This window comes from Apus apus, chromosome 17 (genome assembly GCF_020740795.1).
Source record: "Apus apus isolate bApuApu2 chromosome 17, bApuApu2.pri.cur, whole genome shotgun sequence".
Lineage (NCBI taxonomy): Eukaryota > Metazoa > Chordata > Aves > Apodiformes > Apodidae > Apus > Apus apus.
In genome coordinates this window covers 5,105,882-5,129,515 of record NC_067298.1, presented here as the reverse complement: position 1 = coordinate 5,129,515, position 23,634 = coordinate 5,105,882, and the positions used below count along the sequence as shown (strand labels likewise).

Below are 23,634 nucleotides of genomic sequence, written 5' to 3'. Positions count from 1 at the left end.
ACTGCAATTTGGTGTCTTTTATACCATGCTCAGTAGTACGGACAGGTTGGACAATGATGCTGTCATTGTCATTCTGTGTCTAAACCTGGATCTTTTGTTTCAAGCCTTCACTCAGGCATTGCCAGCTCCCTAGATCAGAGAGGTAGGCAAGCTGAACTGAACTGCAGCTGACCTGAGTTCGCAGCACTAAGGAGAACAAATAGCATTTCACAAAGATTTCTTAGGCTGCTTTCCAGAACAAGTATCACAGACTCTGCAGCTCCTGGGGTGCTGGGATCAAGTGTCATCATCACATCAACACGACTCTTTCAGCACACAGGAGATGCAGATAGGAGCTGCACAGCAGACTTTTAAGACTGCTCCTTAATGCTTCTACAAAACAGCTTGCTAGCCCAAACAGTACTTAGCAGTAACAAAGCTCCAAGGTCTGGAAAGCAAGAGCTCTCCACCCTGAGTTCGCTGCCCCCTCCACATGCCCACCCTTAGCAGCACAAGAGCACAAAACCCGTTTAGAAAAGCAGGTACAGGAGCACAGAGACAGGAATCTGCCCTACAAACACCACCTTTAAAGGCTGATCTTTTCAGTTCAGCCACTTCTCGTCACAGCTTTCCTGGCAGCACACACTTATCAATGCCAGATTAGAAGAGATTAATTACACTATCCCAAGAGAAAGTTAAGGTTTATGTCAGTCACCATGGGCAGTACCAGAAAAGTAACTATCAGAGATAGGATGGGTGACAAGATCCACCTACCCCACTGGCCAAGAAGGTCAAATGCAGTTTGTCTAACCCAACACAAAGGGCTCACCCACCGGTTTCCAACCACTAAAGGAAAAAAAAATAAACAGCTTTTGCAACGAGTACTCACTTTGCAGCAAGTATGCCAGCTATGGGAGTTCTCTGATAAGAGTATTTTCTCTACAGAACTGCCTTGCTTGCACAGTTGTACATATGCTAATCAGCAAGACTGTCCTAATCTGAAGAGAAAGCAGCAGTGGGAGCAGAAACAAAAGCAGCCAAAGCTCCACTGGGAGAGAGGGGACATTAGGTGTGAATACACATTGTGTGTTTGCACCTGAATGCCAGTTTAACAGAATACACAGAATTGATGCAACACACACTCGGACCACATTCACTACACTAACATGAGGTGTAATTCAACTCTCAATTATTTTAACCCTCGTACAAGAGCAGACAGATTCCAAATGGTAACCAGGACCCCCGGATGGCAATCTGGTACTAAATTATCTTACTGAGAATTTAAAAAATAAATACAGACAGCATGGTGAAGAGGAAGCCAGGAACTTAGCCTGGATTTCTTCCAAAGTTCAAAGTGTCAGCACTGGAACAAACCAGAAAGACTCCTCTAATTAAAGATTTTACACAGTGACCACATCAATTACAGTATTTGTCAGATTTATTTCCTGTAAATTAATATCCTTCTCCAAGATCCCCAACAAAACAAGAAATATGAGAGCAGATCACATAATACTCCTGTGAAACACGGAGTGTTTGATTTGGGAAAGTGTTTTCATCTAACACTTGAGCTCAGATAAAAGCAGCCTCAGGAAAGAAACGTTAATACCACTCAACAAGGTACTTGATGCTGATCAGGGCAGCAGATGAAGGAAGCAAGGTGTGAGCTGGAGTAGGTGCAGAAAAGGGCTGCAAGGTGAGCAGGGGAAGAGCCTGCCTGGCAAGAAAGTTAGTGATACACAGTTTGAGGGAGAAAAAGGAGAAAGTAATGGTGCTTCACCAGGTAACAGCACATTTATAAAGACAAAAAAAGCTGTTTAAGATCACAGAAACACAGAATGTTAGGGGTTAGAAAGGACTTCAGGGGATTATTGAGTCCAATCTCCCTGCCAGAGCAGGACCAGTTCTAGGGCAGGTTAGTCAGAAATACATTCAGACAGGTCTTGGAAAAAGTCTCCAGAGAAGGAGGCTCCACAACCTCTCTAGGCAGCCTGTCTCAGGGCTCTGTCACCCTCACAGTAATGAAGTTCTTCCTCATGTTGAGGCGGAACTTCCTGTGCTCTAGTTTGAATCCATTTCCCCTCATCCTGTCACAGGGCACAAGTGAAAAGAAGTTGTCCCTTCCTTCTTGACACCCAGCCCTCATATATTTATACACATTAATTAGATCCCTCCTCAGTCTTCTCTCCAGACTAAAAAGCCCCAGGTCCCTCAGCCTTTCCTCATAAGGCAGGTGTTCCAGTCCCTTCATCATCCTCACAGACCTTTGTTAGACTCTCTCAAGTAAAGCCCTGTTTTACAAGACAAGAATGATGTGAACTCCTTGCACATTTATGCTAAAAATGACAAATTTCCTCATCAGGATTGAGGCAGCTGCCTAATACAAGAAATTAAAGCAAACAGTGAAGCCCTTATGCCAGACCTTTCCTGATGGATACATGAGGAGGCTGCTGCTGCAGTGGGAGCAGGGAGCTGGCTCGGGATGCCCTGGCCAGTCCTGACCTGGAGTGCTCACCCATAACCATAGGGAATTCCTGCCCAGCACACATTTTATTACAGTAAACTCACCCTATCCTTAGTGCTTTGCTTTATCATTACAGGGCAGATTTCATTTGTGAATCAAATGAGACACTTCTCTGTCGTGTACCAGCACAATCCCCACCACCACACAAAACTAAACCGAGGAAGTTTCTAGTCTGAGAGTCAAAAGGACCAATAAGCCAACTCAGCTACACAGGTCAGATGTTCTGGGTGAAAAGGTAGTTACTGAGCCAACAACACAATCTGAATCTTACTGTCTGATTTTTACATCTAAAGTGAGATCTCAAAACATTTGACAGCTGGCATGTTGGGAGGATAAAAATATCAATTAATGCATTCAAAAAAATCCTGAAGTTCCTTCCTAATCAAAGAAGCCAGGGATATTTGGTGTGCAGTGTCCCCTTCCCTGTGGTGTAATTCTGCAAGGTGCTGCTCCTTTCCCTTCTTTGATTTCAGGAATATACAGAGGGGCACAGGCTAGGTAGCAGCTTGCTTCACCCTGTGAAGTTTGCTCCAGTTCAGAAAGCATCAGGATAATTCAGGTCTATGTTCATCAGTCACAATCTGCATTAAATATACTCCAAGAAGGAAACATTATATACTACACCACCTCCTTGGGAAGAGCTTCCCAAGCTCTTTGGAGTACACTTAAACTGTTGGCTAGCCTACCTCTTACAGGAAGGAAACAAATCATTCACATCTGCAGACTTAAAAAATACCAAGACAACAAAACCAGTTTTCCAGGAAGAATGGAGAGTCCTCCCTTTCCCCTTTTCCCACTTTCTGCTGAAGCCCACAGACAATTCACTGAGACAAGACTGTACTTCAGGAAACCAGAGCAACTTTTATAACCTGTGGCTCAAGGACAGAGAAAAGGCTTCTGACAGAAGTTGCATGTGTTAAGGACAACACAATAAATATGAAGAGGCAGCTCATCACCATTTCCAGCCCCTTAAACAGCTCCACAGTAACTTTAAATTTAGAAAATGTGACTTATTTTGTCTCAAGACTAATGCTGTTTCAAGGAACTTGGACTCAGACGCTGAACAGAAGCATAAATATTTCTTGCAATAGTCATGAGAATTATTCCCTTGGATCAGACACTTAACCCACCTTCCAAGGAAGAAAAACAACTTTTATCTTCAAAAGCAGACAGAAAGGTGAAACCAAAGGAAAATACGGCCTTGCTGGATATCTGATCAACTCTGAACATAAACATTGAGAGGTGCTCCATGCACACTCACCTCAAACACCAAGAAGCAAAGGGGAGGGCAGAGGCCAAGGGCAGCAGAGCCCCATGCTATGGGGGCTCAGCCCCCCAGCCCTGCTCCAGCAGCAGGGACAGGAAAAGTGGCCATTTTAGTGCCATGGGGAGTAACACTAGATGAAGGCAAATACAAAGGCTCCTTGGTTATCAGAGAGCTACTCCAGCTCCAACTGTGTTTCAGCATAGCTGCTGCCAACGATCTCACTGAGGACCAAGATCTAGGACCAGTTATTTAATACTCTATCTTGAGCCAAGAGGCCTGAAACACCCATTTGCTTCTGGAAACACCACTATGAACAAAGTTAACAGCCCACATTCTAGGCTGTTCACATTTATTTCTAACCCAGCCCTGCAATACTCACAGCTCACTAGATTTACACCTAAGCTAACTTGAAAAAAATGCTAAGTCAGGTGAATAAAATCAAATCAAACTAGCTCCTCAACAGCAAGACACACAGCATGTCATCTAGTTTCCAAGCACCCCATTCTACACAAATGCCAAATAACCAATATCTGGGACAACAGTAGGTGGAAGTCCCTGGCTATCACTGCACTGAGGACCATCAAAAGTTTTTCCACTATCCAGACAGCTCATGCCCTCCAGCCCTGATCAGAAAGGGTCAAAGAGAGAAGGCACTGAGCAGCCAACAAGAACACCACCAGGGCTTGGCAGCACTGATGCCACCTGTCTTACCCAGAGCCACCTGAGGGGAAAGTTTTTGTCGCCTTTCCAGCACACCAAAAAGGTACTGCCACATCAGAGCCCAGGAAACACTTTGAAGATGAAAAGTGCTGCTTACTTGCTAAATATCCTTCTCAGCAGCAAAGCAGCACCGTTTCTTAAAAGAAAAATGATTCATAAGTAAATTCTTTTATTCTCAAAGAAGTTATATCCTTCCAAAAGTAGGTAAAAAAAAATTAAATTAGTCATGATGGAACTAATTCCAGCTCTCCCAGTATTAGCTAAGCAGAAGGATGATTGTCCACTGACAAATAGAAACTGCAGCCAGTCACTTTGACAGCAACACGCTCAGAACTCCCAGCTTTGGGCTAAGAAACACAGTTAAAAGCTTTAAGCTCCTCATCATTTCAGCTGGTGATTAAACAGCCCTATCCAAACCCTCCCTCACAAGCAAAAAGGCTAAGAGCTCTACAGGCAGTGGTAAGAACAAACCAGTGAGGCTGCGTTTCATGTGCTGAACACAGAACCACACGGTACCACTGCTGAAATGAATGCTGCTTAATGGACCAAGGGCACAGCTACCTAGTTTCTCTTCAGCTCAAGAGACTGTAACCAGAGGCTGTGAAGTGATACCACTGCAAATGCAAGCTGAGCAGGGTTTCCTCGTTTCAAATTTACTCCCGTGAATTACATTTTTTTTCCCTGGCCTGGAAGCTACAGTAAGATCCAGAGTGCTCCTGTTCTCTCCTAGCCTGTTCTCCTGCAAGCCCTTGGTCTCACCTCCTACCAACAGCCTTCACACTGCCCATTTGTTTCACAAAGAGTTACAGCACCAGCTGCTGAGGAAAGAAGCATGATTTTAAAGACAATGGCAAAAGCAGGGAACAAATTAAGCTCAGCAATCACAAAGAGAGCAGCCTAATTACCTAGAGCATCTGACCTCTCCCTGTAGCAGGGAACTACACCTTGAAAAACTGCAGAGACTACTTAATATGTAACTTGATGTGTCCCACTTTGAAGATCTCAGCATATATACGCACAAAAAACATTTTGCATTTTGGCTTCTACCTCCTCCTTTTATATAACTCAAGGAACCTTCCACAGATCAGAAGCTAACAGAGCAAACAAGACCAAAAAAAATTTCCCCAAACCAGAGTCTCATCATGATACTGCTCCAGACACCCCTTCCACACATCTGAGCTATTTATTTGCTGAAACTGAGACCAGCAGGTTAGTAGATAAATGGTGCACTCTCTAAACTCACAGCTTACAGGCATCAATGCTACTGGGCTTGAGTCTTCCCCCTAACTTGAACTGTGCTGCAATCCCTTCCGTGGTCACAGAGCTGGGGATGTTATTTCATTCAAAAACAACCCAAAAGACACAGTTCAATCTACAGAGGTACAGATTTCTTAATCTTAAAATCTGACCACTCTCAACCCATGTTTTTGGCCTCGACTTCCAAATCATATTCTCTAAGAGGGAAGAATTCCAGCTGCAGATGCTTATTGGGTCTCTCTCCATTAAGCTGCTTCAAACCTTACACAATTCAGGGCAGAAGACAAATGTAATCACCTGTCCCTCCTCCTTACCTTCCCTGCATGAGCACATATCAAATATACATTTATCAAGTCCACATCCACCATCAATACATTTGTTTCCACCTACACCACGGATTTCAGCCCAGTAAATGTACAGTTTCCACCTGGGCTACTTCCACTGCCTGGTCCAAGCACAGCAGACATGACTCCACATGCACAGCCAAGGGCATGAGGTAGGTAAGAATAATCCCAAAAATGCACAGTAAGAGACACTTTCTATCAATAAATACAGCCAAGCCCCCAACACACCTAACTGCAGGAAGCTGTGCTCTGGAATACCAACCACAGGATCCTCCATGCAAGACATTCAGCACAGACCAAAAAGAGCAACAAAACTGACACCTGTCAACTTGAAAATCAGGCACATTTCCAAGCACTGCAGCTATGACCCTTACCACTAATCCCCACCACCTCTGCTGCCAAAACCACATGTTCTTCATAGCATTGATGTTTCTCATCAGCCCTTATGATCCTTACCACTCTACCCACCACACAGTCTTCCTGCTCCCTTCACAGATACACTTAACATTCAGAAATAAAAAAATCCTTACCCCTATCTCTCAAAGGTAAATTCCCCACCCAGTCCCAGAACTTTGCCATGAAGAGAAAATTACTGCTGCTGAAGTCTGGTAACTTTGCAAATTCAAGTTTGCAGAGTATTTTAGTTTCAGCCACAAACATGAATAAATCTATTTAGGAGCTTAACAGGCAACAGCAAATAGAAAAAAGCCCAAACATTACCATAGGAGTCTTCCTGTGGTTTGGTTTTGGTTGTGGGTTTTTTTGTTGTTGTTCTAGAAGATGAGTTGGCATTCTCCTAATTTGCCACAGGTCTAAAGGTCTCAGGAATGGGACACACCAGCTATACAAGGTAGAGCCTGAACTGATTTACAGGTCAAGTGCTCCAGATCACATTATAAAAAGAAGAAAGAAACCCAAGCCATCATCTCTCAGCTCCAGGAAACTCACGACTGGCAGACTCAAAAGCAATTATTTCAGATGAAAAGTATCTGAACCAAGCTCCTGTGCTTAAAATGACCCATTTGAGCAAAAACCCAGCACATGGTGGGAGGCAGAGTGGAAACAATGAGGCAGGTTTTTCCTAAGTGGCATTTAGGAAGGTGTCATCACCTTCTGAGCCTTTCAAATCCCCCAAGTCATTAAACAGTCAAACAAGAGGAGGCTTTTAGCTTTGCAAACACCAATTATTTTCCAGCACCAACACAGACACCAAACATGAAAACCAGCATCTTTCCTCTGAAGAGAGGAGCTGAGGACAGCTGCCATAAGCAAGCAAGACCTTGCCCCAAAAAGCATCTCACAAAGTTTCTGCCATTTAACATCAATGAAAAAATCTTCAGCCCAAAAAAAGTATCATCAGAAAACCACTTTAAGCCACTTCTTTGAGATGTCTGCATTAGAGCTGCATCACATCAGCAAAAAAAAGACCTTGTATGAGAACATTGCAGCAAAATGCCTCATGCTCACACAGGTATTTTAAAGCCTGTCACAGGCTTTGACTGATTCCTGCTAAAGCTTTTAGTGCACATTAGTTTGTTTACTAGTCCTAAGAGCATGACTAATTTAGCTGTTTCTCTTAGAGCTATACCAGTACATTGTAAGTGAGCACACCTTGGGAGAGAGCAAGTCACAAAAACTGCTTGCTTGGGGGAAAGGTTTCATCAATTTTAAAAATAACACTCCTGTCTAGATTTGGAATAGTTATAATTAATTGCTTAGCCCAGGTGGCCACTTGCAAATCCTGAATTATCAATTCTCTCTGCACACTGTACACAAAACAAGTCTCCATACAGTAACAGCACACACTATTTAGTACTCCTGAGATTTCCATACTGTGAGTTGTGCAGGATTCCACTTTTGGAGTAAAATATTAATTATCATCCCCAAGTTCATACTGCAAGAGCCAAACAAATCCAAGCAAACCAGGGAATTGACTCAAGGGTATATAACCTTGCAGTGGATACTGGTAGGATGGAAAGGTCATCCATTAAAATGGTTGTTTTACACAGAACTGCAAAAATTCCAGTAAGCCTTTTGTCTTCTCCTGTATCTAATGGCTACAAACATCAGGTGGTTTCACAGAAACCCCCCTGGGAAGCTAACTGAAATGTCAGATACAAGATGAGGGTTAGATACAGCTTCTTCATGCCATAAAACCAATTATTAATACTTTATGGGCATTGAATTTGTTTGCTGCAAGAAAACTAGAGCTCTGCACTGTGACTAGCATTTCCTGGTGGCCCCTGCAAAGGATCCTGCCCATGCCAGGCAGAGATATCCCTCCCTCTTCACCTGCTGCAATGCACCCACGCTGCATCCCCGCGCTTCCAGTGAACCCCCCTGCCAGGTTTCAAGGTGGAAGAGTTTTAAGGCACTCTGCTTTCATCCCTCAACTGCAAACAGCTTCCACAGACTCACTAGCTAGGATTAATATCTGAAGAGCACATGCTGATGGGCTGGGATCACCAGCAGTGGGGGCTGAGAGTGGCTCTGATGGGACAGAGAGGGAAAACACAGACCTTTTTCTTTTCCTGTAAGCACAGAAAGATTGCAACTTTAACAAGTTCAGGTCATAGCAATAACTACATAGCAGAATTCAGACATGAAATAATATACTCATTAAAAGCTTGAAATGATGTGCATGCAACATCTTCAGAAACATCTCCTGCAACCCCATATTCATGGTTCAATATCCGAGGTCAAGAAATGATAGCAGCAAAGGGCGGGAAGGAGCAGAAGGGCTGTGTGGGATGAAGCAGAGCTGAATTCATAGAGACTTGAGGAGGTAAGATCAAATAATTTCCAGCTAACAAGCTGATCAGCCACTGGATTATGTCTGAAGAGTCCTGATAGTTCGAGTTTGCTTCCAAGGCAAAGCCGAACGCAGCCAGAGCCACGCAAACCAAGGTGTGTTCTGGACCTTAAAAACCAAAAAACTGCTGCTAAAAACTTGAAAAAAAACTCCCCAAATCCTTTATGACAAGCCAGAGAGGGTCCTCTCCACATAGAACAGTCAGCACCATGCATACATACCATGGCATCACATCAAGACACTAGTGAAGGTGTTTGCTACCCAAGGCAGACCCAGAGCAGGGGCTGAGGGGCCTGGCCAGCTGAAGGCCTTTAGATAAGGTGCTGAAATACAACACCTGCACTTTCCATTTCCCCAGCTGCAGAAGAGGCCTAACTGCCTTGCACATGCTTTGTGAAAATTACAGGTGACAGCGAGCTCTAAAGTTTTCAGGCAAGAGGCAGGAGGTGGAAGGGTAGGAGCATTTTAAAGCACCCTGTGAACCTAACCAGCATCTAACATGTTCAGGCATTTTAGTAAAGATCCCAAAGGCAGCTCAAGTGTGCAGCAGGAATGCTAACCTGCAGCTAAGAAATCCTGAAACTAAAACTCAGCTGGGTCTCAAGTTCTCCTGCTAATTGACTAGAAAAAGCATCAAGTGCCCAGGGCAGCTTGCAGAACTTTCACAACCTGAGTTGCAAACATCTGCCACTCAAATGGTACCACGAGGACAAGGGAGATGGCTTTAGCCATAGAAGGGAAACTGTTCTTCAGGTTTGTGGGGTCTGGCAAGACAAGAAGGGTCAAATATTTGGAAAGGGAAGTTTTCTCCTTCCAGGACTGCTTGGGTTTTACAATATTCAGCAACAATGACCTCCTAGTGTTTGAAATGGGGAAAGTGGTCATGGAAGGCAGGAAAGGAGCACACAGAGCCAGAGGGTAAGAAATCCTGGCTCTTATTTTATTCACATCATTGTCATGATGCTGCTGATTCACTATCAATGTGGGAATCAAAGGCAGGAATGGACTTGGATAAACCATTTATTTGGTTGGAGGAGCTAGTGTGGCTTTGTACCAAATGCTAGCTCTATTTAAAGAGAAAGTTTCTCTTACTTATTCACGTCAGTAATGGTGTGTTTGGGTTTAAGTGGCAGTCTGTCTAGCATTTCCAACAGCAAAGAAAACAGCAAGAGTAGATCTTCAAGAGGCAACAGTAGAAGTGATTAGCCTAGCTATTCCCTAACTGAAAAATGTTAACCCCTTCCCCATAGCTTACAGAAGACAGAAAAGCTCTAGAATTATAATTGGGTACCTAAAACTGGCTTTTGACCTTTGCACTAGGAGCAGAAAGAGCTGTTTCACTGTCCCCAAAATTTGCAACAACTTCATTTCTCCCCTTCCTTGGTTACAACACCTGCTCAAACCCAATACGTGTGCCAGGGCTCATATATTTAAAGTGCTTGACAAACAGGCAGCCTTCTACACAAAAGTAGGATCTAACACACAGAACAAGCACATGATGGCTAAAGGTGGGGCTACTGAAAGCCTTGGCCCCAAGATCACTTCTTCCCTCTAGCAGAGCTCAGGGAAATAAAAGTTAATAAAAAGGTGCAACAAGCCCCCTTTTCAACTCATGGCTTGGCTGCAACCAGGATAGGTTGTCCTTAAAAATTTTATCAAACAAGAATCTCAAAGCCAGAGGTACTAGAAAGTCCAAGTCAAAAGGTGTAGCTGCACACAACAGGGGGCAACAGCACCCGAAAGCCAACAAACTTCAGACCCAGGAACAACCACATGGTGCCAACAGTTTGCACCCCTCCCAGAGGGAACAATGACAAGAACATCAGGCTTACCTGGCTGGTTCTCACACATCAGTGTAATCCAAAAAGGGCTGGGCCAGCAGACAGCTAAAAAACCTGATTATAACCAAAAATTCTAAGTCCCACAACGACTCCAATGGCGTCAGGTTTGTTTTTAGCAACCCCAGGCTGCAGCACAGATCACACACCGTGCCTCTCTATGCTGTTAGTGGGCACCTTTTCAAATGGAAAAATCAATATGATAAGTACACCTACATTCCTCAAGCACTTAGGAAGCTTCTCCCCAGGGTCTGCTATCCGAGTGGTAAAGATGCCTACAAAAGATGAGAAGGACCACAAAAAGGAAAGACAGACAGTTTATTTACATCACTGTCTTTGAATTCTAAGCCTCCCCAGTCCAGCTTTTCCTAACGTTGCAAAGGGTGTAGTTACCAAGGGGCTAAAGGCAGAGCTAACACTTCTGGATCTGGGAACCCAGTAACAACTCCTAAATCCATGTTTACTCACCCAAAACGAGGCAGTTTTGTTTAGATGCTGAAAATCACACTCAACTTGGGACAAATTTGAGCTGCAACCGCACAGGAAGGTGTTACTGGAAAGCTGCAGTGATTGAACTGTGGTTCTTTAGAGAAAGCAAGCCCCTTTTTTGCGTGCTTTAAGGTAGAAACACGTCACGTGGCAGTATCTTTTCGGAATGCCTGTTTTCGTTTTCCTTATCTCCAGCCAGTCACGTGCCTAGTGACACTACCACCTAAATTTAGCTCGTTCTGCTAGCCCTTGCAACCCCACCGATGCCTGCAGGACTGCAGCACACCTTTCTCCCCTCTCAGGCTTCCCCTCTCTCCTCGGGCACGAGGGGCTACTTCTGAAACAGCCGAGCCCAGCAGCAGCCTCCCCTCTTTCTGCTGCCCCCCCAGAGGAGCCCTCGGACCAGCTCAGCTGCAGGGACAGCTCGTTTCGCTCAGCGCAACGCCCATCCTCGCACAGCCCCTTTGTGCTACATTACAGTGCCCCCTCGGCTCGCTTTTGTCTCCCCTACCACGTCAGGCAGTCTGTGCAAAAAAAAAAAAAACCAACCAAAAAGAATCCCACGCCAGGGGAAGCCGGGGAAGGGGGAAATAATCTGACCTGCACCTTGTGGCTCTCTCAGATGTCACGCCGGGGTCACAGCGTGACACATGCCTCATCAGCAGGGGGGAAGGGCTCCACGTAAACAAGGGCAAATCCAAACCAGGGTTACTCAAACCTTCATCTAGGGGAGGTTTCCCTGCTCAGCTGCTGACTCCTCTAAGCCAGGCGATGATGACACTGCCCAACAGAGGCACACGCTGGGCCCACATCCCCAGGGAAGAGGGGTCTGGAAGCTCCCTCAAATCCCCCTCACAGGCAAGGCCTCTACTGACACCATCTCGACACCCCAGCCGTGCCGGGCTTCCAGGGGGAACGGGATGAAGGGAGGGAAAAGAATTCCAGCCTCTGGAGGACGTTATCCCGCCTTCCCCGCACTCAAGCCGCGGTAACAGGGGAACAGGCGCAACAAGCCCCTTCCTTCTCGGGGACCTGCCCAGCCCGCGGGGACGGGAGCCGGCCCCGGGGAGGCCTGCAAGGCCTCGGAGCCGGGGGACACGCACCGGGGGGCAGACACGGAGGCAGAGGGTGGGGGCAGAGGCCCCTGGGGGGGGGAGCCCCCGCCGCCCCGGTTACCTTGGTCTCCTTGACGTGCTGCTTGATGCCCTCCGGGTACCACTGCACCCGCACGTAGCCCCGCCGCAGCGGGCTGGCGCGGCCCTCCTCCGCCCCGCCAGCCCCGGGGCCTCCCGACTCCGAGCCTCCCGAGCTGGCCGCCCCGCCGGCCCCGCGCCCGCCGCCTTCCTCCGAATCCGAGTCCGAATCCTCGCCGTGGATCAGGCGCACCAGGCCGAACCGCACCGAGCCGCGGTAGCGGCCCGACACCAGGTCGTGGGAGAAGAGGAGGCGCTGCGAGCCGCCCGGCGGGGCGGGCAGGGGCAGGGGCAGGGGCAGGCCGGCGGGGGCCGGGGGGCTGGCGGCCGGGGGGCTCGGGGCCGGCGCGGGCTGCTCCGCCATGGCGCCGGGAGCAGCGGGAGCGCGGCGCTGGCGGGAGGCGGGGCGGGGCGGGCCGTGCGCAACACACGGGCCGGGGGCGGGGCGACGGGGGGACACGCCCACCGCGCGGGACACGCCCACCGCGCGGGAGGGGAGCGGGGCCGGTCCCGGGGGGCGTCATCCCCGGGGAGGGGGCTACATGACGTCATCCCTGGGGAGGGGGCTGCATGACGTAATCCCCGGGGAGGGGGCTGCGTGACGTCATCCCCGGGGTCTGTCATGGGGAGGGGACTGCGTGACGTCATCCCCGGGGTCTGTCGTGGGGGGGGCCTGCATGACGTCATCCCCGGGGTCTGTCGTGGGGAGGGGGCTGCATGACGTCATCCCCGGGGGCTCTATCATGGGGAGGGGGCTGCATGACGTCATCCCCGGGGGCTCTGTCATGGGGAGGGGGCTGCATGACGTCATCCCCAGGGGCTCTGTCGTGGGGAGGGGGCTGCGTGACGTCATCCCCAGGGTCTGTCGTGGGGAGGGGGCTGCATGACGTCATTCCCGGAGACGGGGCCTGCATGACGTCATCCCCGGAGTCTGTCGTGGGGAGGGGGCTTCATGACGTCATCCCAGGGGAGGGGGGCTGCATGACGTCATCCCCGGGGTCTGTCGCGGCGATCTGCGTTGCGTCATAGAGTCACAGAATGCGAAGGGTTGGAAGGGACCTTGAAAGGTTTTCTAGTCCAGGGACCTTTTTAACCAGCTCAGGGTGCTGGGGTTGCTGGGACCCGGGCGTGGGGGCTGCATGACGTCATGCCAGGCGCAGGGCATGGCAGCACCGGTCAGAAAATCAGGAACATGCCTGAAATCCTCATTTCGTTGCAGGAAAGACCCCCGGAGCAGCAGCGCAGGGCTCTCCCTCTTGCCGTCTCCCTCCCACCCGTGCCAGGCTGCTCTGCCTCTGTGGCACCAGCCAGCTGGCCGTCGGTTGAGTCTCCAAGGTTTCTCCATTTAGGAAAAGCAATCAGGATAAGGGGCTGCCCGTGCTCGCCTCTGGGATTCACTGCCCTGTGAGGGAGCAACGATCCTCTCCACAGGCCTGCCAGGATTTTCCAGCCTCGCAAACGGCCCTAGAGCCCTGGGAAGCGGCTGGGAAGTGGCTGGGGCAGAGCGGGAGCGGGTCAGGGATGTGCTGGGATCTGGCTGGTGTTTCAGCTCTATCCGGCCGCTCAGCTGCCTGGAGGTGTGGGCAGCAGGATGCTCCGAGTACTGCTGAAGCACAAACTATTCCCCATCCTGCCGTGCAGCATTCCCAGCACCTGCCTTCCCCTGGGCCAGCCTGACCTCCACCACCAGCCTTTAATTGCTCGTTACAGCATCAGTTTAATCAGAGAGGCAGCATCTTGATGCAGTTCCCTGCTGGACCATTTCTTGGCGTCAATCCCCGGGTTAAGGAATAGAACTAAAAGGGACAGCTGGGTGGGAAAAACAGCAGCATGTCCTTGGGGAAAGACGTTTTGAATATGTCCGTGTGGTTATCCAGCTGTTTACAGGGATGTGCCTCTGCGAGCACAGGGCTCTGGCAAGGTGAGGGAACAGAGAGCACTGGGCACCAGGATTTCAGCCTCCAGCCATCCCTCTGCTGGAGCAGGGAATGCAGCACATCCCCTCAGGACATCCAGCCATCCCACCTGGAGCTGGAGATAGGGTGTAACCTCCCTCCCTCTGAAGCCAGGGAGAATGATGACTTTGTGGGAACAGGATCAGGAGGGGGAGAAGCTGCTCCCTGGCTCCATTAGAATTGGCAGCATGTTCTTCTCAAGGTTTCAGCTTTATCCAGCACGGGGACATTCCTTATCATCTTCTTAACGTACATTGTAAGGACCAATAATAAAAATCTAGAAAGGCCTAATGGTCATAAGCAGGTGAGTAGATGGAAACTGTCCCTCTCCAGAGCAATCCCACTCCGAAGGGCTTCAGGCAGCCACAAACAGCCACGCCAACCATCTCATTACACAACCAGCTGGGCTCATGGCAGGGGGATTTTAATGAGCAGCAGTTGGGGCTGTTTGCTCGTTAGCAGGATCTGAGCTGGGTGCATTCTGCACTGTGATCCCAGCTGGGGTTCTGACGTGCTTCCTTCCACCCTCCAGCACTGGAGAAGGACTCGATGCTTTTCCAGGACATGACAGCCCAGGGTCTGGACTGCCACAACACTTGCAGGGGACTTGTGAGGGTTAAGGGTGCTTGCAGGGTACCAAGGTGCCTGGATACCTGGCTCGGTACCTGGGATACCTGCAGGGTGCCCTGGTGCCCACAGGGGATATCCATGTAATACCGGGATGCCCGGAGAGTGCTGGGGATGCCTGCGGGATGCTAGGATGCCCCGGGATACTGGGATGGTCACAGGGTGTCTGGGATGCCCGCAGGGTACCGGGATGCTGCGGCGGGGCTCTGGTGCCACCTCGTGGGCTTCCAACCTCTTGTTCGGGCCCGGAGCCTCCCGGTCTGGCGGAAGGGAGAGGCCGGCACCGGTTTTACTGGTCCGGAAAAGGAGGATCCTTGCGGGGTAGCCCAGAGCCCGCAGGCAAGGTCTGGGGTGGCTGGAGAAGCTCTTGGCTCAGAGGCAGCAAAACTCTCAGCATCCTTCTGCTCTGCGACCCCTCCGTGGCCAATCCTGCCAGTGTTCTCTTCTTTTGTTGCTTCCCAGAGACGCATGTGGTCCTGTCTCACCCCAACCAGCTGCTCAGAAGAGCTGGTGCCTTCAGAAAAGGTGCTTTGGAGTAGAGCTCGCTGCTCGGGACACAGAAGGGTGTCTCCAGACCCTCCCATGGGGATATGCTGGAAGTTCATCCCTGTCACACACAAACACCTGAGCAGGAATCACTGTGTTCTGATCACATGAGGGAGCAGAAATTCAGCAAACGATGCAGCAAATGGAAACCTTTTGCCCCATCTTGGAGAGCCCAGCACATCTCATGAGGCTGGGGAAGCCTCTGCCCTGACAGAGGTGCTCTTGACAGTGCCCAGTGCCCCCACCCTCACAGGATTACCTGGCTCTTCTCGCTTCTGCTGCTCTGATCAAATCTCTGCCCCCACACACACATGCCCTAAGCTTGGTGTCACCTTGTACACCTACAACTTTATGCCAGTGCAATCGTCCTGTACTCTCTCATCCTCTTTGCTGAGACCCAGACCCTACAAACCCCCTGAGAGAGCTGGTCCAGGCCCAGCCTTACTTCAGGACGCAGGGTTTGGCTTCCCTGTACATGGGATCTGGTTCCCAGCCATCTTCATGGGGTCACCCTGGCTCTCACCAGCAGTGTGCAAGGGCTGGACCGAGGGCAGGAGAGCTCCAGCAGAGCTCTAAGAAGCAGGATGCCCTAGCAACAATCACCCAGCTGCCACACAGGGGAGGACCCTGATGCCACCTGCTTCCCCTCTGATTCCAGACCCTGCTTCTTGAGGCCAAGGGACAGTGAAGGTTGAAGCCACCAAAAGCAGCTTTATTCCTCCCCCCCTTAAACACCAGGATAACCTGGCACTGAAGCAGGGATGGAGACAGAGCACAGCACAGCTGAGGAGCCCTCAGGCTGCCTGTGTGTCCTTTCATTCCCAATTTCTGGCAGAGCAAGGGACAGATGCTGTTTCATCTGCCTCCCACGTGTCACCCCTCACTGCAAATCCTACCCAGAGATAATTGCTGTCTTCCTGTGTATACACCCACAAAGAGGGACCTGCCTGGCTGTGGGGCTGGAGTGACAGTTCAGGGCTCTTTGAAGATGCTGGGAGAGCTGTTAAATATGTAAATCTCAGCACTCTGCTGTGCCTCTCATTTAATGGAGGTGTTGACCCTCTGCAGCTGTGTAGGAGCTGGGAGAGATGGACCCAGCTAAAACCACTGAGAGCAGCATCCCTGCTTGGCTATTCCAGCCACAGGCCAACCCCTGCTCTGCTGGGCACGATTTTAATGGCTGGGAGTTACTCTGAAATGCCATTTCTGAAGAGCAGAAATCTGCTCATTCATGTTTCTGCTTTGATTCAATGAAAAACAAACAAACAAGCAAACCACAAACTTAAGAGGAAGACAAGGGTACAGCCCCAGGTCACTTTGCCCATAGCTGGAAACCAAAGCAGGTCCTGAGCTCCCCTGTAATCACCTCTGGTGGAGCAAAGCCAGCTCTGCCTCCTGCTCCTGGCTTCTTTCAGGGCTTCAGCTGATTCATGATGATGATGATGACAATGTCAACATTTTAAAATTATTGTTTTTGTTGACCTTCCTAGGAATTTCCTTTCTAAGAGCTCACATCTGGGATAATTCCCCTTTTATTAGACATGCCCTGAAGGGGACAAAAATTGCCAGCTTTGCCTGACCAGTTCTTTATGCAATGTCTCCCAGGGACCATGGGCTGTGAGGGGGAGTTGGTTGGTCTTCGGAGCAAGCTCCTTGGGGCAAAAACCTTAAGTCTGCCCCCTCATCCTACAAGAAGCAAGCTGGTGCCCCTGAGAAATTCCCCATTGCTCAAACCCGAGGGATCATCATGCTTGGCATGGCCAGCAGCCTCCTCATCCTCAGCACAATGAAGCTCAGCCAGACTTGGCAGGGCTGCCTTCAGCTTCCCACGGGCTCCTGATGCCATCACAGAGCTCTGGATCAGGCAGAGGACTTGGCTCTCCTTTCCCAGCTAAGTCCTCTGCTCTCCCTGGCCAGCCTGCAGCAGGGGCTCAGAGCAGAGCAATCAGCTAAATGCTTTATCCCTCTGCAGACAGTCACGCCAGGGGAAAAATAAGAAATAAAAATAGAGCCTGACAGGATCCTTTTGCTGGCCTGTCGCCTTAAAGCCTCTCACCTCTCCCTGTCTTTCATCAGGGTTATAAACTCCTTAGGATGTCATCACGTGCTCCATAAATAACAGATATATAAGCTGGGGCTGCGGAGGGAGCAGCAGAGGGAGAGGAAGGGAGGAAAACCCCCTGGTCCTGCTCTCCTGCCGGGCAGCAGCGCTGGAGCCAGCCGGGCAGCGGAGCGACGTGAGGGCCTGCCTGGTAAGCACCCACCATTCTGTTCCATCCCAGCCTTGGGGACAGCCAGTGGTCCCAAGACCACCATGACTTGCCAGCCCCAGTATCCCAGGATGGGGTGTTTTGCCCCAGAGGGGAGGGAGGTTGGTTGATGGAGCTTAGCTTGCCTAAGAGAGTGAGTCTCATCACAGCCCCTCTCCCATCCCTCCACGTCCAACATATGAAAACTTGGGTGTAGGAGGGATCCTTCTCATTGAAAAACCTCATGTTCAGGGGGTGGGAAGAATGTGAGCTCTTTCGGAAAGAATATTTGGCTTCATACCTGGGTGAATAACCCCTTACTACCAACTCATTTAAAAATGTAAGCTTCAAAACCAGGCAGACATTGATAGTGTAATAAAAAGATATCGTTAGGGGGGGTACTGCAGACTTGCCTGTTTATTTATAAGTGAGCATCTTTAGGGATCCTGCAGATGCTTTGATCTCTGGTGCACAAACTCTAGTGGGGGAAAAATTTACAGAGGAAGCTTTTGGTACATTGCTATGTACACACAAATGTATCAGGCTCATCTCAGGCAGGTCTAGTAAGCTCCTAAAGCACAAAATTTAGCCTGGGATGTAAGTGACTTGAATATACAGGAGGCAGGGTTGGAACATAGAAAAGAGATGTCTTGAGCCAGGGAGAAAGGATTATCTCTCTCTGATTCTCACTTTGTCAGCTGGAGAAAGTTACCTTCACCTCTGCAGGTTGGATGCTTCCCAGGAGTAACTGCAGTGCTGGTGTCCCCATGGCTGTGCAGGGCCCAGGGTGGGCTCTGGGGACAGGCTGTGGAGGGTGGCTGGCTCCTCTGTGCACTGCAGGCTGTCTGCATCCTCCTCCCCAGGAGAGTTTTGCATCTGAGCTGAGAAGCAAAGCAAAAGGTTCATTTCTGGAAAACTAACACAAGTATGTGAGGCCTCCAGCTGTATGACCTGGGTTTCTGGGAATAAAGTGCTGGAGGGTCAAAAATACAAGGAAAACAAGCTAAGGAGCAGCCTTTCTCCATCACTGACTTCTGCTCCAGGCTGTTGCTGGTTGGGATCTCGATACATTTCTAAAAATAGCAGGAGGGATCTGATTTCCCCTTTCTCACTCATCTCTAAGGGGAACTGGGAAGCCACACACACAGGTCTTGAAGCCCAAGCAGCTCTGTGGATGTGCCTGTAGAGACCTTCCAGGGTTCAGTTCTTCACAGCTTTTACTTGATCTGGGATAAAGACTTGCCTTCCGACAGTGACCCGGCTAACGGTGGCTATTGCTGAGCAAACCTCTTGCTCCATAATTCCCATGACAGCTGAGGCAACAGCCCTGGACACTGCCCTGCCATCCATGAGCCTGATCCAGCAGCATCCCCAAAACCTGCCCCAGGCACCCAGCACCACCCAGGATCAAACTACCATTGCATTCTCTAGGTACCCAGAGCCTACCCTCTTGCCTGCTCTGGGATTTATCCAGGTGGATGAGCACCTAATCCAATTAACAGGATGAGGAGTTCCAGAAGATTTGATAACAAGCTCTACAAACTTTACAACCTCCCCCAGCACCATGCTTTCCTAGTTGTTTACTTCCTTCTTATGTTGTTCCCAGGAGCATTAACCACCCTTTCCCAGCACCATTTCAGTTAGTTCTTGGTGACTAGAACCAGCTCTGGGGATGCTAAATAATTCCCCCCTCTCCCTGATGGACCTGATCCCTTAGCTACACACCCACTACCAAATCAGCAATTCATGGAAAATAAATCACAACACACACCCCTTTCTCACCTCAGACTAGATAAAACTGGCCTCTCAAGTGCCCAGCCCTGGGCATTTCAGGATGGAAAATTCCCAGCTTGCGCTGGTTCTGCCCTGAGCAACGTTTGTGCTGCTAATGCTTTTGTTTCTATAAATCCTATTAGCTGGAGGCAAGCCTATAATTAGCTGGGAAAGCTGGCACCTCTTAGACAATAATCAAAAATGACCTGGCTTCACACTGGCTTTACTGCAAATTGCTTGGATATTGGGCTGAGCAGGGACAGACGGGTGGATGGCTCAGGGACCCCTTCCCACTATTTCTGCCTGCAAGAGGCATGTGCTTAGCAAAATTATTTGCTCAGTTTGTGGTTCTCTCTAGATTAGTTAAATTGGTTTGCTTGCACTTGACTCAGGAGGCAGATTGAAGCTACAGGCTCTGAACCAGGTCAAGGGATTTGGCTGGGCTGTGCAGGATGGGCACTGCTGGATGAACTCAGGGGACAATAATTCTCCTGGGGGAATCGAGGGGTCTGGGGTCCAGCAGGTGGTATGTATCTGGTGGGATCCCACTGCCCAGAGCTCCTGGGACAGGTGGCAAAGCCTGAAGGCAGCTCACCTAGGTGGGATGCCCTGCAGGTACACCCTTGTCCTGGCATGCTCCATCTCAGCTCTCCCTGTCAGCACGGACATGACCTCAGAGCCCAAGAGGGGCCAAGCTGTGTCACTTCCCCACAGAGCGAGCTGGAAAAGGGAGTAAATCCTGTCAGCACGGACTGTCTCTGGGAGGCCACACCACGGTGTGTCTGTGGTGGCTTGGCACTGCTCTGTACCACCACCCAGCACCGCACGGAGCTGCTTCTTTTGCAGCCTCTCAACTTCCCAAAGCCACATCCCACCTGCTGGTCCTCAAGGCAGGGACTGGACTTGCCCCAGTGCTTTCCTGCCCATGCTGCTGGGGCAGGAGATATGGGGCAGGATGCTGAGGGCAGGACACAGCCCCATGCCTGCTCCAGCTCTAACAGCCCCTGTCCCTGCTCTGTCTCACTGCCTGGATGCTGGCAGCTGGTCACTGGGCCACGAGGTTGCTGGAGCTGACAGCTGGGATCAGGCTCCTGCACTGGCCCCACCTCACAGTGACAGCAGAGCAACAGTGGGGTCATTGTGGGTGGGTATTAGAGAGAAAGAGAGATATGGTTTTATATATATATATATATAACCATATATATACATATATAACAATAAATATAGACATATTTATGGCTATATATTTTATGGTGTTATATATATCTGGTTATATATATATGGCTATATATATGTTTATGGTTATATATGCATATATGTGGTTATATATACATATTTATGGTTATATACATATGTATGGTGTTATGTATATATATATATATATCTATGGTTATATATATGGTTCCAGGGAGCAGCTCTGCATCTCCAGAGCCAGCCCCCCAGGACTCAGGGACCAGATCCCTGCTCTTGTCACTGACTCCAGGGCTGCATATATATATATATATATATATATACACACATACACATACAGGTATAGGAAAAGGGTGGCAAGCAGCCTAATCCTGTGCGTGATCAACAGGTATTTTCGGCAGCCAAGAGCAGCGGGGGAGAGCGATCGGCTGCAGGAAAGCCGTGCCGGGAGGCTGCCGGGGCCGGCAGAGGCTGCCCCGGGTCGAGCGGTGGGCAGGGCAGCAGGGCAGGAGCAGGAGCAGGAGCAGGAGCAGCAGGAGCAGCAGGAGCAGCAGCAGCAGCAGGATGTCGGCACTGGGCGCGCTGCCCTTCCTGAAGCCCGCTCACCTGCGGTCCCCCGGCTGCTCGCCCAGGGGCCAGCGGCGCCACACGCTGCCCGCCAGCGAGTTCCGCTGCCTCAGCCCCGAGGATGCCACCAGCGTGTTTGAGATCGAGCGGGAAGGTAAGGGGCTGCTTTACCCTCCCCGCCCCCCGAGAGGGTCCTGCCCAATGGCATCAGCTGGAGATGGCCCATCCCCTCCTTCCACCAGTCCCTCACGCTCCTGGGGGGCAAAGTGTGGTGGCAAAACCCCCCCGTGCTTGCCCTCTTGGGTGATGAGGGAGCAGCTGTGACTTGTGGCCAGGTCACCATGGGCTCCCTAATGAGGTGGGGAGGCTGTGATGACGGGGGTGGAGAACCATGGAACCCCCAGATCACCCAGCTGCCCAGGGTGGGGATGGTGGGAGGCAATCCCAGAGCAGGACCAGGTGAGTGGGGAGAAAGACACAGGGGACTGGAGAGAGGGAAGGTGGAAGGACCCAGCACCCAGTCTCCTATTGCACAGGGGCACTTTGAGATGCACCCTCAGGAACCTCCCCTCTCTCCTCCCACCCAGCCATCCCCAGCTCCCCTCACCCAGACTCACCTGGCCAGTTTCTCCCTCCTCTCCAAAAGGCAGCCAGGAAGATGCCAGTCAGGAGGGTTCATCCCAGCACCTGCTGCTGCAGCTCTGGAGTCAGTGACAAGAGCAGGGATCTGGTCCCCAGGCTGTGGGGGGCTGACTCTGGAGATGCAGAGCTGCTCCCTGGAGCCACCGTGTCCCTTAGACCAAGCAAGCAGCAGGACACACACCCTCTCTCCCTCCCACATCCCACTTTCCCACCCTACATCAGTGCTGGGGGCATTTCGGGGTCCGGGTGTCCTCGTTGCCCCTCACTGTGCTCATCACTCTCCTCCAGCCTTTATATCTGTCTCGGGGGACTGTCCCCTCCACCTGGACGAGATCCGCCACTTCCTGAACCTGTGCCCAGAGCTCTCCCTCGGCTGGTTCGAGGAGGGGCGGCTTGTGGCGTTCATCATCGGCTCCCTCTGGGACCAGGACAGGCTCAGCCAGGTAAGAGCTGGACCCTGTTCTTCCCAGCTCCCGGGCTGGGAGAGGCACCACACGCCCTGACACCACTCATCAAGCCTTCCTCCCAAAACCAGTTGCTACAGGGCCGCTCTGGCGGGAAATGAACTTTCTCATGAATTAATTTTACTGATGCTGTTAAAAAACCCCCAATACACCCAGTAATCCCCCACAACGTTCAAATGGAAAAGCCTGGGAGAAGGTGAATGAGGATGGCACCGGGCACCCTTCTCCCTTTGTGGGGGTGGGAAGCGGACCCTGCTTTAGTGGGACGCAAAGACATGCAAAGAATGGGGCTCCCCTGCTCCTGCTAACCCTGTTCCCCCTCATCCCTGGCAGGAAGCCCTGACCCTGCACAGGCCACAGGGCACAGCCGTGCACATCCACGTGCTGGCCGTGCACCGCACCTTCCGGCAGCAGGGCAAGGGCTCCATCCTGCTCTGGCGATACCTGCAGCACCTGCGGTGCCTGCCCTGCGCCCGCCGAGCCCTGCTCATGTGCGAAGACTTCCTGGTGCCCTTCTACCAGAAGTGTGGCTTCCAGGTGCTGGGTCCCTGCCAGGTGACCGTGGGGGACCTGTCTTTCATCGAGATGCAGCACCCGGTGAGGGGACACGCCTTCATGCGCAGGAACAGCGGCTGCTGAGACCCGCCCCGTGCCGGCCCTGCCAGGGGGGCTACAGAGAGGCTGGGAGGGGGAGGAAGAAGCTGCGACCCCCTCCCCAGCCCCACCGTGGCTATACACCTTCCCTGCCTGGCCCTGGCCACAGATACTCCCCCCCTCTGCCACATCTGCCTTCCAGCTGGGAGATCAACCCAGTCCCAACCTGACCAGAGGATGGAGATTGAAATCTCCAGCCTGGCCCCACTGGGAACACTGACAAACCCCTCCACCCCAACTCTGCTTTAGCCAGGGCTGTGCTGGGCCAGCCTGGGTGGGCTGCAGGGCCACACAGCCCCCAGGGAGTGAAAGGCATTGCCCCAGAAGCAGCTCTGGGGCTTTGCTGATTTAAGGCCACTCACAGCCACGTTTTGCTGAGACACCCAGCAAAGCCTGCATGGACATGAGCCCCCAGCCCTGCACCCCCTCCCACTGCTAACACCACTAGCAAAGCACACCATGGCCAAGGGCCCCCCACTCCTGGCAGCCCCTGGGGGTCCTGGTAGCCACTCCCCTGTCCACAGACATCTTTTCATACCACTTGGA

General features: G+C 50.9%; 2 protein-coding genes across 2 annotated transcripts in view; one reads left to right on the top strand and one right to left on the bottom strand.

The window, feature by feature from the left end:
• The window catches only part of UBE2O (ubiquitin conjugating enzyme E2 O), a 62,880-nt gene extending 50,069 nt beyond the window's left edge, over positions 1–12,811 (bottom strand). The window contains exon 1 of the mRNA XM_051634754.1: positions 12,404–12,811. Within this exon, the coding sequence (XP_051490714.1) occupies positions 12,404–12,784 (381 nt within the window). The 5' untranslated portion in view covers positions 12,785–12,811. The remainder of the gene's footprint in view (positions 1–12,403) is intronic.
• Positions 12,812–21,296: 8,485 nt separating this feature from the next.
• AANAT (aralkylamine N-acetyltransferase) lies at positions 21,297–23,110 on the top strand. Its single transcript, XM_051634876.1, has 3 exons — positions 21,297–21,482; positions 22,259–22,413; positions 22,768–23,110. Exons 1-3 carry the CDS (start codon positions 21,326–21,328, stop codon positions 23,071–23,073), a joined length of 618 nt encoding a protein of 205 aa, XP_051490836.1. The 5' UTR covers positions 21,297–21,325; the 3' UTR covers positions 23,074–23,110.
• The last annotated feature ends 524 nt before the right edge of the window (positions 23,111–23,634 follow it).

What these genes read in the sequence shown, in the direction of transcription:
- AANAT (XM_051634876.1), top strand. Translation starts at nt 21,326, where the DNA reads ATGTCGGCACTGGGCGCGCTGCCCTTCCTGAAGCCCGCTCACCTGCGG. An exon ending in GTTTGAGATCGAGCGGGAAG is followed by an intron (nt 21,483 to 22,258) that starts GTAAGGGGCTGC and finishes ACTCTCCTCCAG; the next exon opens with CCTTTATATCTGTCTCGGGG. An exon ending in ACCAGGACAGGCTCAGCCAG is followed by an intron (nt 22,414 to 22,767) that starts GTAAGAGCTGGA and finishes CATCCCTGGCAG; the next exon opens with GAAGCCCTGACCCTGCACAG.